Source organism: Trachemys scripta, chromosome 6 (genome assembly GCF_013100865.1).
Source record: "Trachemys scripta elegans isolate TJP31775 chromosome 6, CAS_Tse_1.0, whole genome shotgun sequence".
Classification (NCBI taxonomy): Eukaryota; Metazoa; Chordata; order Testudines; family Emydidae; genus Trachemys; species Trachemys scripta.
The window spans coordinates 101629382-101646754 of NC_048303.1; the positions used below are offsets into that span (position 1 = coordinate 101629382).

A 17373-nucleotide genomic window follows, 5' to 3' on the forward strand; every position below is an offset into this window, starting at 1 on the left:
GAGGAGGAGGGCTGGCCTGTGACGAAGGAAAGGTTTGTGATGGGCAAGGTGACCAAATGTCCTGATTTTATAAGGATAGTCCCAATATTTGGGGCTTTTTCTTATATAGGCATCTATTATTCCCCCACCCCATCCCAATTTTTCGCACTTGCTATCTGGTCACCCTAGTGATGGGGTCTTCACAGAGTAAGTCCCTCCTGGCCCTGCTTTTCCACCCCCAGCCTCCCTCTTGGTCTTGCTTAAACTGGGTACTGCCCCTGCCTCACAAAGTAAGCTGGAATGGGTGGGCTGCTCCTCAGAGCCAGTACTCTGGAGCCAGCAACTCAATAAGCTCTTTTGTGCCATAGACCAGGCTAAGGTGAGGGCAGGCAGATAGAAAGAGGGTATTTTCCAGCTCAGTGAAGACAGGGACATTCCAAAGTTTCTTGGGTGGGGCAGGGGGAGTCATTTGTTAGTAATCAGCTGGAGAGGAAGTGAGAAGGTAGGCAGATGGGGTGGGAGAGAGTGAAGAGAAAAGATATTGTAGTTGAGTTAACTCAGCTCCCATCCCTCACCTAGGAGCGTAGAGCTAAAGAAGGCTTGGGTTCAGATTCAATACCTGTGAAATCGGAGGTGCCATATCTGACCAGGTCTTAATGGTAAACTAATGTCAGTATTTCAGTGAAAAGAAACACCTGTTCTACTACTTATCAGCTCTGTTGCATTTTAATAAGTTAAAATCTATTTTATATTGGTACTATCAATTTAAAAATCTCTGTTACTTAGGACTAGGTTGGAATGCTGTGTTAATAAGGACATGTTGCCCCATTTTCCATGCCCTAATTATATGGAAAATAAATGTATTTCCTGCATACCTGTTTAGAGTTACAAAGACAAAACTTTCCCTTTTTGCCTTTCTTTGACTAAAGTAAGAATATTAATTGTTCAGGTTTGTCTTTAAATTTTCTCAGAAAGTGAGCATGTGTGTGTGTTCTGCAAGGTGGGAAAGGTGATTCAGCCCATGAATAAATTTTAAAACAAAATAATATTTGCTTAGGGTTACTTATAAATAAATATGAGGCAACTATTGGTGCCAAGTGTGATCCTGCCATTTGATTGCTAGTTAAATCAGTCCAGATTTAAACATGTAAACTCCTTGATTTGTATGGAGTAAGACATCTGTATTTGGTTTATTAAAACCTGCTGACATCTCCAGAACTAAATTTGTGTGCATATAGGCCTCTGGGTAGCTGTATTGAAAAAGCAGAGACATCTACTTTTTGCTCATCTGCTTACCTGACTTCCAGCCCTGTACAGGTGTGCTTGAATAAATTAACATCAGATACCTCTGATGAGCCACTGCATACATTATCAACAGAGGTGAAGATGTGAAAAACATGCTACCTGCCTCCTGTTATCACCTCCTCAACACAAAAGCATCCATTTTTTCATCATCCCGCTATGTTTGGAAACTTAGACAAAAAACTTTTTAGAAACTGCTTTTCAAGAAATGCACGCGATTTGAGGAGCAGATCGCTCCAAGAAGGTACTCAACACTAGTTTATGGTGACTATTAATATATTTCCCCTAATGTCATTAGCTGTCAGATAAAGCTTGTTTCCCTTCACTAATAACAAGAAGAGAACATTTTAAGACATCTATTTGATTAACTGTATGTCACCAGACAATCAAAACAGGTTTTTGCTATATTATCTTTCAAATCTGAACATGTTTACACTTTTGCTGTTGGTACAGGAATTCGTAGTTTTAAAAAGAATATGTGGATATATTGTACAATTCTATGAACCAGTAGGTTTCCTTAGGAAGTCACTAAAATGTGCTTGTCAACAAGTCTTTCTTTCACAAGAGAGCCTGGGTTGTAAAGAAATGATTTCTGTGACCCTTATGTTGAGTAGTAACTTTTTCTGTGGGTAGTTCCACTGATGTCAGTGGGACTATATGCAGAGTATGATATAATCAGTCCGAGTAAGGAAGACAGAATGAAGGACAGAGTGAATTAACTTTTATATGAGTGATCTACCAGCTACTGTGTAGCAGCTCATTTTTATTGCAGAGGATGAAGTGAAAGAAGGGGGGGATAAAAGCAAGCAAGCCCAGTCCTACTCACATGAGAAGCCCTAATGTAACACCAGGCTGCTTACTTGAGTAAGGGTTGCAGGATCAGGTGTGTTGTGGAGGAAGTTCTTTCTCTTTTTCACCCTGTCATGAATTGTATCGACATCTATTACCATCATTTTATTGGTGTTGTAGTAGTTTGAAAATGAAGGTAAAGCTTACATCTTCTAAACTTGTCCCACATAACACAGGATTTTATATTGTTGTGTCAACCGGCAAAAGTAAATCCAGGACTTTTCAGTGACCTGCAAAGTCTATCTAAATATTCACTGACCCACAAGCATTAAGAAAGGTGGTAAACATAATTAAGTCAGTAAAAGCACTGACTGGAACATGGCATGTATGGAGGAATATTTTCCCCTGATGCAGGGCCGGATTTAGGGACAGGCGATCCAGGTGACTTCCTGAGGTGCCAGGCTTGGAGGGGCGCTGGACTTGGGGTGCTGTTTTTGTTGTTAGCCATAAAAGGGAAATGTATTGTCTTCTATGACAGGGAGAAATCATGTATGCATTCATGCATCAAAGTCATGATATGGGCTACAAATGCAATAAAAGATAAGGTATTCAAATGTTTAACAAATGGAGGGGGCATCGAAGACATTCCTCACCTGGGGCACCATTTGGTCTAGGGCTGGCCCTGTCCTGCTCTGCTCTACATGTTTAACTCTCATAATTGTCTATGAAAATTACATGTATGACTCTGTCAAGGGAAGAATATGCAGCGTAAATGCAAGTTGCCAAAAAAAAAAAATCTTAATCCTTAATCCTGACCTACATCTTTTTCAATCCTGAGCTTCTCTTCAATAAAGATTGCCTACTGTGCCAAATTATGTGGAGTGTTTGTGACATGGGTCCCCAATGTCCATTGGGAACTAGTCTGGAGACCACCAAATGTATGTTCACATACAGTAGCAACAATTAAAAAGTCAACCTTTACACAATAGTGACCACACCAGGATCTATGGATGCCAGGTAATGTTGTGGTATCACAGATACCATTGTGTGGCGACGGTAACGGTGTGTATGTTGACATTTTAATCATGATCTCTGTGTATTAGTTGCCGAAAGTTCTGAATCCAGTATGTCCTCTAATGAAATCCTAGAGCTTTAACTTGTGCCTCCTAGTTCCCGGCATCATCTTTTACATGAGCACTTTGCCTTGTGCTAAGAAAGTTTTTTTTTTTTTTAATTAAGAGCTCATTTCATATTTAAGCTTGCCCTAAAAAGCATTCCTTAAAGATACTGCCTAAGAAATAATTTAACATTTTTGCCATAAGGCACCTACAAGCTTCATATAAATGGACATGGAAGAGAAATGAAAGAGTTTTGTGTTTGCCAAAAATGTACGCTATGAATAAAAAAGGACTTTGGTGTATATGTATATAAAGCATTTGGGATGGAGGGGGAGAGAGATAAGAGGTGGAACTGGGTTGAGGAAATGATTATTTTTTTAATGTCATTTTGTTTTCATCCAGCAACAAACAAAATCCTAAATTCCATCCCCATGCCAAACTCTATGACCTAAAACACAAATTGTAAATTCCTGGTAAAAAGCTGGTACTTGTAAAGCATTAGTGATCTTGACTAAGTATTTTACAAACTTTATTACTTACTTTAGTAATAAAGAAAAAATTTTGCCCACTTTCAATTCAATACATTTCTCTCTCTCTATCTCTCACCTTTTCTTTGCTATGCCAAAATAAAAAACAATTAAACGTTGTCTGTTTACGGTTGAAAATACAAATGGAAGACAGTTAATTTTGCTGCCCATAAATCTTAACTATTGCCTTTGTATCTGGCACATAACATGTAAAAACAAAAAACTATATGTCTATAGTTGTATTGATAGATATACAGTGTATATACGTTGTATTAAAAATACAATGAAGAGGGAGAGAAATCAGGTCTACCGTGACAAGGTAAGATGGGCCCTTGATCTCAGAAGCAGATGCATGTAGCTGATGCAGGTGCTGCCATAGAGGACAGTAGATCCTCAATAGTAAGTCTCTCAGGTCTGATAGCCAGATATGGGAGCAGCACTAATTCTGCAGCCTTTTTAGTCCTTCTGTCACAGAGGGGGCACTGCTGGGTCAGTCAGCTCACTAGTAATTGTGTTTTACAGACTTCTAAAGCAATTGGCTCAGTCAGTCCCAATTCAATAAAAGTGGAAAGCGAGAGCGAGAGCACTTTTGTTCTATTTTTTACTTGAAATTATTTCATTCAGCAGTCTGTCTTTTTTATTACCAGGACTTGACATTAGCACTCCAAGCTATATTAGCATCCATTTCAGCAGTTCAGTAATGGTATTAAAAAAACACTTAACTTCAACGGTGAATGGTTGTATGACAGTACCATAAAAATCCACATTAAAAAAAAACTTATGTATTTGTCCCTGCAAATTATTTTTCACTTGTTTAACCACTTCAAAACTACGCTCTCTTGACTGGCATTTGCAAGGGCTCTTGCCGCAAGGAAAGCTTGCAGTGGAGCTGGGAGGCCACTCCACCAACAAAGGCATAAAGGGAAAAATCAAGGCATTTAAAAAAAAGGCAATCAGAACAAACAAAAAATCCTACCAGCTAGGTAGATAACCTTCCATTTGTCAACAGTAGTAGGACTGGCACACTCAAAACATCTAAGGTAAAAAAAAAAAAACTCTTTGGCACCTGGAACATTTCTGGGATTTCATTTTGAACCCACCACTCTCCAAACTTGGGACAGGAGCCTAACTACCTTGGCACTGCAGCATGCTCATAAACGACTGCATTAGGTTCTAAATTTTGATTAAACATTCTGTAATTAATCAATGGCAGACATGAAGCATTTGGCAAGGTCCAGAGCTGCAAAATGTTTAAGACATAAAACATTACAAAGTAATTAGAATGTGCTCCTTCAAGAGAAGGATTGCCTTCAATAAAGAGGTAAATGATAGCATCATGTTTATTGTGGACGTAGGCAGCCAGTGCAATATGATAAACTGCAGGAGATACACATATCAGTAATCATCCACATTATTAGTGTCATTAATCATAATTCTAAAAATATGACAGCAGCAGCCAACTTTTTGACCAATTTTGCCTCTGCCTGTTGGCCGTTATAACTTCACTAATAGACTGCAGAGCTCCTATGCGTGGCAGTTTGCATTGGGAATGGAAGGTTAATTATATTTGAGCTGCTGATTCCTTCTCTCCTCGGAGAAGACTGAGCACTTTGACAATCCCAAGAGCTCGCTGCTGTTAAACCAGTAAAAGTACTTTATTGAAATTTTCTTTGTTGGTCAGGAATGAGTAGATGTTTCAAATGAGATATAAGCGCCAGGCTGGGATGGCTGCTAATGTGTCTTGCTCCAAAATAATCCTTGGACAGCAAACTGAACTCATACTTCCCTTAGATCTCTTTGCATGGTCTCCCGTGGCTTGGTAAAAAGTTGAGAATTTAATAACCACTGACAATGGTATGTATGGAACAGTCTCAGAGGATTGGCATTGCTGAGGAGTTGGGGTTTGAGTGGAGAGAGTTGGTATGATTGTTTAGGATAATCAGCTATCAGTTGACCTGAAAGTTGTACTTTATTCAGTAATGTAAAATTACTAATAGGAAAGCCCTGTTGAAATCCCACATAGTATTTTGTTATATCTCTCTTCTGGTTCTATATAAATAAATCCAGCATTTTTAGATAACCAAAGCAGGGTGAATAGCGCATGAAGATTGGCTCTGCACTGAAGATAATAGAATGAAAGAACAACAGAATAAAATCACTGAAAGGCTTGTGAACCTTCCAAGTAAATCTGATCTAATGTGTTGCTTTGCACCAACATCTTGACAAATGTATATATTTTGGTTTCAGGAAAGACTGAGTTTCACTATGAGATTTTGCATTCACTCAAACCTGAAATTCAAAGTGGAATTCATGGGGGAGATGTCAAGCAGAAGAGACTGTTTGCACAAATTCCTTCAAACCCATTGAATTTTGCCTGCTGTGGTAAAGAAAAAAATGACTAATTATGAACCTTGGATCATATAATATTTCCAAAGATATGATTTTAAAAATAAACGTCAATTCCTGTATCATTTGAACAACAAATTCCTACAGGAAATCTGTATTCTTTAAGGGTGAAATTCTGCGCAGAGGGCCAGCACAAAACCCTAAGCACCACGTAAAACATGTGGTAAGTGGATATGTGGTGTATAGGACCTTGTGGGGCATGCTCTGCATTGGGATGAATTTCACCTTAAGGCTCAGGTAGATTTTAGTAGCAGTCTAGGACAAATGGCCTGATTCTAACTAGTGCTGAGCACCCACAACTCATGTTGAAAGCTTATGCTCCAAATGAGGTTAAATTCTGGCTGTGTAACATTTTTATAATTAGTTAGCTCATTTTGGAAACGTTTTGTGAGATAAATCTTTTTACTGTAAACTTTCTTCACTTCCAGATATTAGACAAGAGTGCTGGCTATTTTGTAATGAGACTCTGCTTCCAGGCAGCTGGCAAATAAAGTGTGAGGTTGAAGTGTTACAATGAACTTATATCATTTCTGAGTAACTCTGGCAAATACTCCAGTGGTTATGCTTTTCATTTGTAATATCTTTTGATCTTTAATGGGCAACAATAGTAATATATTAAGAGTGTGACATGACCTTGATGCTTCTGAGCACACACAGTTGTTGTGAAAGTGTAATTCTGTTCCTTCCGTAAGGATCGTCTCACTAACACCTCAACAGGTATGTACTGAGTTATTGGGCCTTTCAAGAATCCCAAACCTGTCAGATTTTACTAAAACATGGTATGGGGAGAAAACATTGGAGTCAGATATCAATTCCATATTTAACCTGAGCATCCACTCACATAGTCAGCCATCCTGCCTTCCAAAATACCATCTGAACATTAACATTTTTTATGCATTCCACAGTGATGACAAATTGTTTTTTGACTCTAACTCTGGATTAAGTATGCAAAAGGCATGTTTGCCTCTGCCAACAAACCAATAATTCTCACTAACATCTTCAGAGTTACAACATTTATAAAGTTGCAAAGTGGAGTAAACAAACCATCTGTTTGGCTTTACCATATATGTCATGCTCTCTTATTAGCATATTACGATTCATTTAGTAAACAAATTTGGTGATTTCGTTCATGTCAAAGTTATGGGGAGCTTGAAGATGATTAACATTCCTGGGACAGGCACATTAATACATTGCTTCCTCTGCAAAGTTAAATGGCTTCTCAGGAGAATCACCCCTTGTTGACAAGATGAGACTGTCAATTTTGTTTGCCTGCCACATTAGGGGCCGTAAGGGGATGGCAAGCTCTGAGAAAGAGGAGCAGTGTAGGCAGCATAATTCACTGCGAATTGAGAAAAGAAGTCTAATTCTGATAAATGGTCGACCCCAATACATCCTACCTGTTATTACAACAGACGTGCCGTATCTGTGCAGTAAATTAGTTAAACCCCTAAAGAGTTTGGTGGGAGCTTATCTTCAAGTGAATAATTTGAGTGTAGCGGGAGCTGTCTTCGTGACCAGTGTGAATGATTTGTTTCATATTGAAAGGGATTGAAATGACTGGGTTCCACATCTTTAATTTGCGAGAACTTGCTTGTCCTTCATTTCCTGCATTTAATAAGCACTTCTTTACTTTTTTTTTTTTAATAGGTGCTGAACTGTATTTTACCTTTTGGATTTTCATCCTATGAAAGGTTAATATTTTCAGATTCTATGCAATTTAAAGCCTCAAGAATCAATGTTGTTGCCCGGGCTGCTCATATTAAAATTGCCATTATTTCAAAACAAATCAAACCCAAACCCAAGGCACATTAAGCACGATCAGATAAGAAGAAAATAGAATCTGCTTAAAACTGAAAACATTTGTGTGAAATCCTGGCCCCATTGAAGTTAATTGGGAGTTTTACCTTTGACTTCAATGGAGCCACGATGTTAGTGTCTTTCAGACCTGTGTTATGTTGGCTTGGATGGATGGAGGGATTTTTTTTTTATACGTAGGACAGCCAGATGGTATTGAAGAGCAACTTAGACAGTAGGAAAATTAGAACTGCAAATGGAAAAATCATTTTTTAACCAGATTCCAATACTAACTAAGTTCTAGGAACTATTTTCTCATTCGTTTTTAAAGTAAATAGGGGGAAATGGTTACTACTTCCTTCTTAAAGAAACATCAGAGTTAAGGCAAAGAACTTCTCTCATAACTATGTACACTGTTATGTTTAGCCAAGTTTTTACTTCTCGTGCTTTGATTTTAGCTGTATGAAACTCAGCATTTTCAGTGTTCAGAGATTTTGAGAAAGAAAAAATTGGCTTAGCATATGTTCACATATTCTGGGCTTTGTTTTGCATTTCAGGCTCAAATAAACATGGAAACTGAAAGTGAAATTCAGGCAAAGCTACAACTTATTGCCTTGTTTGGGATCAAAATCACGTGAAATTGCCAATTTTTAAACAAAACCATAAATCTTCATTTATAACCTCTGGGGCAAAGAGAGGATCCACATGGAATTTGGCCCATATTTGTTCACACCAACAAAGAGAGAGAGGAATTATTTATGGTGGGCTAAGGGACTATAACTAGGACAAATGGGGTGGTACAAAGGTAAAATTTAAGCTGAATAACAGAAAAAAAATTCTAGTGAGCTGTAGGCAGCTATGGGAAAAAGTTTCCCTAGAGCAGTGGTTTTCAAACTTTTTGAGCTGAGTCCCCCATTTGAGATAAAAACTTTGGTTGTCTCTCCCTGCTCAACCCAGACAAAAAGAGCTTAGTCGGGGGTGGACTTGGTGCTCCCTCCCCAAGCCCCACTGCATGGGTCTGAAGCCCAAGCTGCCTGGCGTCGCTGCTTGCCCCCCCCCCCAACATTCTGAAGGAGGTGCGCCCCAGAGTTTGAAAACCTCTGCCCTAAAGGAATAGTGGAAATCTCAGTGCTTGGATGTCCTCAGGGGAGATGGGTTGAATAGCACTGGCAAAAAAAAAAAAAGGTCTGGATGACTAGGTAGTTCATTTCTATCTCTAGCTTCTAGGAAGCGTTTGCAAATCATAGCAAACATTCTGACAAATCTGTGCTGAGTTTTGGTGGAGTAATGAAACCCCATGTCGGCTGAATGTTGTATGGTTTCAGGTTTCATAATAAAATATTAGCCGCTTTCTAGTTATAAGTGATTGATTAGTACTATTGCCTGGAAGCAAGAGGGATTTTTTTATGTTGTGTTTTAATGTAATAACTCTACAAATATATTTTTATCACGTTACTTAATGTCGGGATCACTTACAGTAATTTAAAGCAAAGCTGTGCAAAGAGTCAAGGCCCAGTGCTGCAAGCTACTGAGCAACATCTGATTCCATTGAAGAAGTTAGGTGGTGGCTTTGCACAATACCTAGTTTTTGGATAAAAAGAGCATTCACTTTCCAAGCTGCACAATCCAATCTCCCCAACCTTCAAATGTCCATTAAGGGTGAACTTTGTCCCAGTGCAGATGGGCACCCCTAGATTGCACCTAAGTGGTGCATAGGCTTTGTATCAAGCCTCTACACAAAGGTGAATTTCCTCCTGCTTAAAAAAAAAAAAAACATTCATACTAAATATAAATAAACTAAAATAAAGCAGTCATTACATTTTTCTTGCCAACAAATAGATAGTAAATTAACAGAATCAGACTCACTGGCAAGTGTTGAAAGGAACTGCTGAAGAGTACCAGACTGGATTTATGAGCAGTATAAATGGCATGTGCATTTAATTGACCATATTTCTTAGACTTATAATCCCCTTTCTTTTGTTGATGCATAGTCCATCTCTCGCAAGTGAAGCTGGGTAGTAGTAGGTGGGGTGGAACATACAGTGCATTTTATTTATGGAAGAATATTTTACTGAATTTCAGAATGAAAGGAAAAAATTACCCCAAGTGGCATCACAGTCATATAAGATAACTGTCCATAGTCAATACAGCTGAGGGTTGTCACAGAACTTCCAGTCTGACAGGGAAAAGGTGAATTGGGAAGTCTGATAACCCCCCTGCCTGTCCACAGCCACAGATTTCATCTTTACCATAATCATCATCATCATCATTTTAGTGGTACTGATTCATTCTTAAGATGGTTGAGTTTAGACTGCAGAATTTCCCTCTGGTGAGAATTTGTCCACACTCTTCTGCCCACCATATGACTAATTCATGAATAGCTGTATGGAAGAAGAATATTAATTACCCCAAAAAACTAGAGCCATTATAGGCTTCATAAAATGATTAGAACTTTGGTAAAACACTTTTGCTACTGTAAACAGCATTGTACAACATTTTTTGGGGGGGGAATTCCTTTTTACAAGGAAAAAATATTCAAAATGGAAATGTCTATTAGCTAAGCAGATACATGTACACTTTTTAGTATAGAAATGTTTTTTAAAATCTCAGGTCCACAACCTCTAATTCTTCCTCCTTGCCTGAGATTGGGTAGACCCAATCTCTTCGATTGGTTGGTATCTGTCCTTTAGTGATGCTCTTTGACCTTGTATTTCTCTCTTCAGATCTTTAGCTTTCTAATTCCTTTTATTTAATATTTATGTTATAGCAACACCCAAAGGTCCTGATGTAGGTGCTGTACAAATGTAGGAGCAAACATTGTCCCTGCCCTGAAAAGCTATCTAAGAAGTCAAGGAGCATACAGATGATGAAAGGAGAGAGAGACAAATCTGCTATGTCCAATTTATATATGATTTTTCTATACACACATACATTTGCCATTTGTATTTATTTTAGTTATGTAATTTCATAAATAAATACTAACTATCCCAAACTGCCTTTCAGCCTAGCCAATGGATATGGTTCACTTTTTTGCAGACATTGTAGTAAAAGTGTGTCGTGATGTGGAAGAAAGCACAGGTACTTTGGGGAGGATCGGTCAAACAGGTGGCACTCAAAGGCTTGCATGTTGCAGAAGCAGAGGTTAACATGCTAAGAGTCAAGAGTAGATAAGCAGAGGGGGCAGAGTTGTGAAGGATCTTGAAGGTCAGGATAAGAAGCCTGAACTGGATGTGATGCAAGGGGTGGACCCACTGGAGGGATTTACAAGGGGTAGTGATGTGATCCGAGTTGCAGGTAAGGAAGATAAAAATATCAGCAGCTTCTTTGTGAGGGATGATATAGGTGACGAGGAAGCCAAAGAGGAAGAAGTTGCACTATTGAAGACAGGAGGTGATGATGACAATTTTAGGGCTCTGCTTATTCCTTCCTCTCTCTTTCTGTTTATGCTCTGTGCTTTCAGAGCACTGCCTGTGCTCATACACTACATTCCGAATTTGTAAAATGCCCTTCACCATGGCTTTCAACATGCTCAGTTTTGCTTCCAAGCCCCACTCTCTTTTAGCTATTAATACTACTGCCTTCCTGCTTCCAGGCCTTCTCCCTCTTTATGCTGCTAGTTTCTTCAAGGCCTCTCTTCCTATCGGCTCTCCTCTCTGCTTTCATACTTTCCTTCTGTCTCAGGTCCTGTATCCTCAGCCGTCCTCACCCATACATGCACACTGCAACATACACACAGACATCCGGTGAGAGACTTTCTTTGCCATTGAAGCTCTGGAAACACTAAGGCCCTCATTCAGGAAAGCATCTCTATTCAGGACACCACTCAAGCACCTTCTTAAGTGCTGTCCTGAGTTGGGATCTTGCAGCACACTGCCATGTTCTTAATGCACTGGACAGGAAAAGGAAGGAATGTAGAATCATCTCCCAGTGTAATGTGAACTCATTTTCTCCCCTTTCCTATGCCACCAATTATTCACCCGCGACAATCTGAGTGGCTGGCAACTTCAATACAGAATATTCCAAATTCTAATGGAGCTTTAACCTCTATGGCTTTGGTTTCAACACAAAATTTCAAACCCACAATGTCCAAATGAATGCAGGATTTTCCCCTCAGTGCGCTCCTCCCATCCTTAGTGGAATGTTTTTGCATATGATATTTAGGAGGATTATTAAACACAAGTGAAATAGATTAAGAAATGAATGTAGAATAATCAATTCTTTGAACTGTGGTTGCATAATGGAAATCGACTGCTATGAATGAACTTATGTTCCGAAGTTATGAACAGCAGAGCTAATGCACTGCCATGAGTTCATCTTTATTATTGCATTACACCTGAATCTATTGATAAAGTAGAGGGTTTTTTAAGCTAGGGATGGCACTTAATTGAATAAAAGTCAATGTAATTATATTAGGAAAAGCCAACAGTACTGCTGACAGCGGAAAAGGGACACTGCTGAACAGAGTGCCAGAACTTGTCCACACATTTCTGCACATCGTTTAGCTGACAGATATTAAGGGCTGGTACATAGATTAATTAGATTACTGATTGCCACTGCTGTAAGTGAGAATTGAATCAGGGAGGCATCTTGCCCTATCATAGCATCAGTGGGGTTGCATCTTTTCACAGATCATCCTCAGGAAGGCATATGTCCATTTGGGGGTCTCAGAGCATGCTTTTTAACCATATTAATTTATTGTTATCTCTTCATTCAGTGAATTTTGAAATTATTTTCACTACACATCTGGTTGCTGTTTTCCTAGCAGCAAATTGAGGAAATAGTAAGTGCAGATGTGTGAGAAACGACAGACAGCTAAAGTTAACCCAGCCAGTTTTACATGGAAGCACATTCCCATATTCTTTTTAGTGTGAAATCAAGGGTTGGGGAAAGGAGTAGGAGAAATGGTAAGAAATAAATCCAGAAGAGCATTTCAGGATTTTGCAGTTAGCTGTTATTTTGATAAGCACAGCTGTGCTTTTACACTCATGCAATAACTCTGGTGATACCATAGCCGCTTGTCAGCATATATAGGCTTCCACAGTAAGTATTTCCTATGCCATCCTTAGCAACTTCCACTTGGAGTCATCTATCGTCTGACACTGGAAAGGCAAGGAACAACTGTGTTGAAGCAGGGACTATAGGGACAACTTCTGTTTATCATTCATGTCTGTACACACTGCTTGCATCTGTTTAGAGCTCATTTGTGGATGATGATGTGAATTTGCTTTGTCTAATTTGATTTATGGTTTTGGATTGTGTGGCTGATCCAATATCCACCACGACAGCAGTGTAAGTGAGCTGATGGCTGACAGAAAATGATCTCACAATCCACACATTTTTTAACCTGTATTTTATCGTTTTAAGATTTTGTTTATTTTTTAAACCAGATATGTCTGGATTGGAATGTGAATTTGTTCTCTCTCTCTTTCTCTCTCTCTTTCTCTCTCTCTCTTTCTCTTTTGTGATCTCGATTTAGCAAAAGATTAGAAAGCTGATCTTATCACAAGGTAAGCTCAGCCTTCATAAGTGCAGTGTGGGGATGTGTATAATACACTTCTGTGCCTACGAAAAGCAACAGTACTATATTTGCTTCTGTGAAAAGTGTGTTTCCCACATGGGAATAGAACAATAAATGCTTTCCACTTTTCTTTACCCTTGGACATACCTCTCAACTCTCTCTCATTATGAGAGCTCCATTTTGGATCCAAATTTACCTACATCCTGTGCAGATCTGGTTGGAATAAAATGAAGTGCAGTATCAGTTTGACATCCGATCCATCCTCAGTCTGAGAACAGTAACCTTCACTTGCAGGAGAATGGGTTTGATCCTTTCTACTCTAACTTCTCACGTTTATCACTGTAAATTATGTACAACAGACATGATGAATCATGAAATAGTTAATAGAAAATTAAATAAATTAACCCCACATCATTTTAATGTTTCTGCATTAGTATTTGTCTTATGACCCATACTGAGTCACTGTATCATACTTGGGACTTCAGCTGGTTGAGAGATATGCTCTTGTGGGTTTTCTAAAAATGAAGTTTCCAGTTAGGAAATACTGCCCATACCTGACTTTTAATTTTTTCTTTTGATGCTTCTCTAGGACCCGAAAGTACAGAGAACATTGGGTCATTATGTGCCCTCTTGTCCAATTTTGTATCCAGTACTTTTGATCTTTTTGTGTGTTATGCTATTCCATTGATAAATCCTCTCTCTCTCTTTCTCTCTCTCCCTCCCCACATTCAGACTCTGATCTTCAATTTATAATGAGCAGGCAGACCTGGTGAGCCTGCATGTTGTAAATTGTAGGATTCATGTCCTTAGTTTGCAAACTGAAAATGTTAAGCAGTGGAACTTCACTAATTCTTACTCACAAATTTGAAATTCCAGTCATTCTCCCCTCAAAATATCAATCTCATCCTACTTCTCAGCAATGGTTCAAAATCAGAGTACTCTAATGTGAGGTCTTATAATTACTAAAACTTTATTTTGTATTATTGTAATTAAAATGAAGCATTTACCAAACATACTTTCTGTGATGAAGTGTTTTGATATTTTTATCGTGTTTGTTGGTTTACTCACTAATTTTAAAAGTTTTCCAGTCATTTGTGCAAATCAGTGAAGTTCTACTGTGCTTAAAATCTATTGACTGTCTAAAAGGCTTATATCAAAAATGGAGAGTAAAATTCAATGTTTCAAATAGGAGACTATATTTCACAATTACTGAGATGAAGCCTTACGTTTCACTGCATATATAGATCCTTAATTCTTGAAGATAAGACCCTGATCCAGCAAAGCACCTGAGAACATGCTTAACTTTAAGCTCTTGAGGCCTGATCCAAAGCCCACTGAAGTCAGTTGGAGCTTTCCCAGAGACTCTGGAATAGTCCCACTGATTTCATGCTTAAAGCTAAGCATGTGCTTAAGTGTTTTCATGGATTGATGTCAAAGCCCTGTGCATTCATCCATAATTTTTACTGGAAATTCTATTGCTTGAGTCATTTCAAATTGCACTGGACCAAGCACTAGGAAATATACTTTGGAGAACAACAACCCTGCTCTGACAGGAGGATGGACCAGATGACTTTGGGTGAGATTTTTAAAAACATCTAGTGGCTTTTCTTCACCGTGCAGCAGTGAACACTAGAGGGCTGTAAATTGTAGAGGCTCTAAAATGTTGTGTTCTAACTTCCCTATGTGTAGACGCTGCTGAGGCACTCTAAAAGGTACCTAATGTGCGCTGGTATAGACCCATTTGAAGCAGTACTACATAAATGTGCTTTGTTTGTCAGCAGGGTCTACACAGTGCACTTAGAGCACTTTAGAGAGCTCTTAAATTTACATCCCTCTGAAGTACATTGCCACACTTTGTAGACAAGCCCAAATTGACTTTCATTGGGACTTGTGCTCCTAATCCCCATAAGTGTTTTCATCTGGGCCTGATTCTGATCACCCTTATACTCCTTTGATTTGTGATTTACACCAGTTTTAGTGAGATCACAATCAGGACCTGTGACTACATACTACCCATTGTCTTACTCTTGTGCTTCTCCTGTACTGTGGTTTTTGATTTTGCAGGGGTTTTTTTTTTTTCTTCCTTGAATAACTGTTTCTGAAAACCCCATTTCAAGAATCAAAAACAGTATGTCACATTGTTTATTAGGCTGAAGTATGCTTTCAACCGGAAACATAAAGGCTGCAGCCACTGCTGAGGCTAATGATGATGGGTGGTAGTAGAAAAAATAAAGTAGGGTGGGTTATGTTTTTGTTTGTTGGAAAGGGTTTTTGTTTACTTTGTTTTGTATTTGTCATTTTGTTACAAATTCCTCCTCTCCCTTATAAGAATGATTGGATTTTCAAAAAACCAGGGGCAACAATAGCTTTGCATTTTAAATGATTGCTAAATCAGAAATGTATGTTTCATGCTTGGCAACTATACATTTAATGAAAAATACTGTACATTTTTTTTCTCTTTCTTCCCTTCCTTCTTCTTTTCCCAGGCACAGTGCTAACATAAACCTGCACCGTAAACTGTTGACCAAAGAACTGGATGACATGGGACTGGACACCTCTCAGCCCTCTCTTAGTAAGGACCTCCGTGATGAATTTTTGGTGAAGATCTATGGCACCCAGCATCAAATGGGGCTTGACGTAAGGGAAGACACCTCCTCACCAGCTGGTACTGAGGATTCCCACATGAATGGGTATGGAAGGGGCATGTCTGAAGACTACATGGTCCTAGACCTGAGCACCACCTCCAGCATCCAGTCTAGCAGCAGTATCCATTCCTCAAGAGAATCTGATGCAGGCAGTGATGAGGGGATTCTCCTGGATGACGTTGATGGGGCGAGTGACAGTGGGGAATCTGCACACAAAATGGACACCCCTGCCATAGGTGTAGGTATGGGTTCCGACCTTCCAGGATCCCTCATGTTCAACAATGTTCCAATGAGCAACGGTGGGATAATGTGTAACATTTGCCACAAAATGTACAGCAACAAGGGGACCCTCAGGGTGCACTATAAAACGGTGCACTTGCGAGAAATGCACAAGTGCAAAGTCCCTGGGTGCAACATGATGTTTTCCTCTGTCCGCAGCCGAAATCGGCACAGTCAGAACCCTAACCTGCATAAAAACATTCCCTTCACTTCAGTAGATTAGTTTAAGGACGGACACGCAAATGCCAGCTCTCACGGAGGGCCTACCATGTTTGAACTGCCATATACAGTCTATATATATATCTGTGTGTATGTATGTGTATGTGTGTGTATATATATACACATACATACACACACACAGATAGATATATATATATATATATATATGTGTGTATATATATACACACACACATATATATCTATTTTTCTTTTTTAACAAAAGAAAAACACCAGGTGCTTCTGTTTGTTTGTTTTCATTTTCCTTTGTTGGGTTTGGGATGGGGGACAGGGGAAGGTTAAGAAGGGATGGAATCTTTAACTGGGGGTAAAATACCCTCAATAAAAACCACAAAAACTTGCAATTAGCCCCAGTTTTGTTATGAAATTCTTGGTCATCTCCAAAGAGACAAACTGTTCTACCCATGATTATTGCCTGCAAAAAAAACAAAATACAAAGAAGCAAAAAGAGGGGGGGGGGAGAACTTCTTGGTTGTCTTTGTGTACTTTAAGCCGTTGGGAGAAACTTCTACTAAGCATGGCTGTTACACTTGTATATATATTGAGCCTTGAGAGGCCTATGATGTAAAACAATTGTATTGATGGTGGTTTAACTCTCTCTTTTTTTTTTTTTTTTTAATTTTTACAGTTACATCCAGCTGTTAGATATGCAGAAAAAAATAGTTTGCTGGCTAGCTCTATTCAATTTATGTTAGCTTTAATGCACATTTTTAAAAGAAACACGGTCTTGTTTTAACTACCTGCTATATATAAGTAATACAGAAGGGCTGGCATGCTTT

The 17373-nt window shown here is 38.9% G+C and overlaps 1 protein-coding gene across 5 annotated transcripts in view; it reads left to right on the forward strand.

Annotated features, from left to right (window-relative positions):
• BNC2 (basonuclin 2) overlaps positions 1 to 16690 on the forward strand; it is a 397521-nt gene extending 380831 nt beyond the window's left edge. For 2 of the 5 annotated variants that reach the window (XM_034774057.1, XM_034774058.1), the window contains one exon: positions 15920 to 16690. In XM_034774057.1, coding sequence (XP_034629948.1) covers positions 15920 to 16580 — 661 coding nt within the window. In that variant the 3' untranslated portion in view covers positions 16581 to 16690. Of the gene's footprint in view, positions 1 to 7768; positions 7813 to 13391; positions 13423 to 15919 lie in introns of all 5 variants that reach the window. The other 3 variants (XR_004646171.1, XM_034774060.1, XM_034774059.1) reach the window with 3 other exon arrangements.
• Positions 16691 to 17373: the final 683 nt, after the last annotated feature.